We start from the raw sequence: 2,505 nt of genomic DNA, 5'->3' as shown, positions 1-2,505 counted from the left end.
AGAGAACAGTCCGCGCTCAGAAAAGAGTAACACACAGAGCAGCCGCACACAGCGTCACCCTGAGGGTGGGAGCCCCTGTGGTCCAGGCTGTGAGGACGGTGTTTCGTTTTTGCTGGGTTTCCGTTGACAGCACCTCAGTACTGTCCGTTGACAGCACATCTCAGTACTGCCCAAGGGGAAGTGGAGGGCTGTCCCCACCCTGTGGAGGGATGTGGACAGAACCTTCCTGTTGTTGCCCTGATCCTCCAAGAAGGCCCTGTGTCACTGAGCAGAGAGGCACAAACGGTTCAAACACGGCCCCGGGAGCACAGGCTGCAGGCAGCGTTGTTACAAGCACTTGCCCCAGAAACAGCCACATTTCGTCAAGGGCGTGCATCCTACAGGATGCTTAAAGAAAAAGGAGCCACAGTAAATGCTGCATTAACATCCACTGCGCACATTTTAAAACTGATTTCTGCCTCAAGACTTACCTACTGGAAAGCTCTCTGTCAAGTGGCATTGGGGTCACTTCTGGTCAAGATGGCAGAGCAGGTGCATTCTGCTCGCCTCCTCCCACTACCACATCTGCACGACAACCAAGTTACAGAACAACCACCCTTCAGAACCGCCTGAAGACTAGCTGATGAACAGAGCTATCACCACGGGTGTAAAGAAGTAGCCCCGTTGAGACTGGTAGGAGGGAGGGTGGAGACAGGAAAAGGGCTGGTCCCAAGCCCATGTGTGGCAGTAAGAATTGGGAGGGATGTCTCGGCTGCAGGGGGGCCCCCTGAGGAGTGAGGGCCCAGCCCTGCACCAGGCTCCCCAGCCCGGATCATTAGTGCCGGGAAGAGGCGTCCCCACAACAGCCGGCTCTGAAAATCGGTGGGGATTCTGTCCAGGTGAGACGGAGGGCTGCTGTAGACCCAGGTGTCCTCTTAAAGGGCCCGAGCGCAGACTCACTCGCTCACAAACACTTCCCTGAGCTCCAGCAAAGGGACAGCAGCTCGAACAATGGGAAAATGCCAGGGACAAACAGGGAGGCACTGGATTGTCTGGCTTCGGGCAAAGGCTGGAGGGGCAGCTGTTCCCTGGAGCAAAGTGCCTGCAGGCGCCATTGCTGCTTAGTTGAGCCCTCCTCCAATCCAGCATGCGAGTGCAGCCGGGCACTGAGTCTCTATGAGTCTCCATGAACCCCTCCACCTGATGATTCTCTCACCCCGCCCGGCCGAACCTCTTTCCGAGGCGAATCCACAAGCCGTTAGCCTGGGCTCACACTGGAATTTTCTAAAATCAAAGGCCCACAAACCCCAAACAAGAAGCGTCTGGCCTTGGTGAGCTGTTCGTTAAGCAGCCCCAAGCCTGGCAGTAGTGGTAACCAGCCTCGGTTCGCAGCATAACCCAGGTGCTTCCAACCCCAGAACAGGCAGCTACCAACCAAAAATCAACTTTGTAGCTCCTTCTAGGTGGTCCAGGCCAGATACAGGCAGCAGCTGGCCTTGTCCTGGAGCCCCTCCCAGGAGGCTCCAAAACCAACACGCCTGGTGGCTGGCTTCAGAACACGCCAGGACACCCCCAATTGGCACTACTTCTCCCTCGCAGTTAAGTGTTTTCTTATAGCCCTGCTTTTTTTCTTTCTAAGACTTAGAATTCCAAGCACACAGAGAAAGTGGAGGAAGTGTGCTGGGAACCTGGGCCCGTGGCCTGGGTCAAGCCTGCATTTTGCTGCACTTGCTGGGCGGCTCTGGGCAATCTCTGATGCCTCAGTGACCCATTGCCTGGGCTCCCAGTGCCCCCACGGGTGTGGACAGCAGTCAAGACTCAACTACAACAGGAGGGCACACAACCCACGGAAGGGACGCCCTGGGGGCGGAGGTAGGCTCAGTGAGAACTTCAACAAAGAGATAGGAAACATAAAAAAGGAGATAGAAATCATAGAACCAGTCAGAAATGGAGAATGCAGTAACTAAAAGTAATGCATTACCCAGGGGGCAGGGCAGGCGTGGTGCAGCCACTCACTGGTTGTCTTGCTTCCCGTAGGTGGTCCTTTGGTGTCCTGCTGTGGGAGATTGTGACCCTGGGGGGCAACCCCTACCCTGGAATTCCTCCTGAGCGGCTCTTCAACCTTCTGAAGACGGGCTACCGGATGGAGAGGCCTGACAACTGCAGCGAGGAGATGTGAGCAGGCTTTGCTGGGGCCCTGCCTCCCTCCTACGGGCACCAGGGTTTGGGCGGGGCACAGGCACTCTTCCTCCTCTCCTCGCAGCCCTGGGTGCCAGTCTGCGGTGAGCTGGGGGTGGGTAGTGACAAGCAGAGCATGACAGGGCAGAAGTCACAGAACCCCCCTCGGGCATGGCAGCAGATGCTGAGGATCCAACTCCACTGGGGAGTTGGGCTTCCTGGGGGGACCTACAAGGATGAGGGGGAGCTGAGCCCGCAGAGAGGTGTGGGAAGGATGAGATCAGACTAAGCAGCTGAGCCCAAGGCCAGACACCTGTGCCTGCAGGTCACTGGGAGGGGGGCCGGGAG

General features: G+C 57.2%; 1 protein-coding gene across 1 annotated transcript in view; it reads left to right on the top strand.

Moving 5' to 3' along the window:
* Nucleotides 1-2,505, top strand: part of RET (ret proto-oncogene) — a gene marked incomplete at its 5' end in the record, with an annotated part of 20,827 nt that overhangs the window by 14,249 nt on the left and 4,073 nt on the right. The window contains one exon of the mRNA XM_006774504.2: nt 2,017-2,154. Coding sequence (XP_006774567.1) covers nt 2,017-2,154 — 138 coding nt within the window. The remainder of the gene's footprint in view (nt 1-2,016; nt 2,155-2,505) is intronic.

The sequence above is a fragment of the Myotis davidii genome, unplaced genomic scaffold, assembly GCF_000327345.1.
Source record: "Myotis davidii unplaced genomic scaffold, ASM32734v1 scaffold368, whole genome shotgun sequence".
Taxonomy (NCBI): Eukaryota; Metazoa; Chordata; class Mammalia; order Chiroptera; family Vespertilionidae; genus Myotis; species Myotis davidii.
Note: the sequence above shows the minus strand (reverse complement) of the source record. Positions and strands in the feature narration are given on the sequence as shown.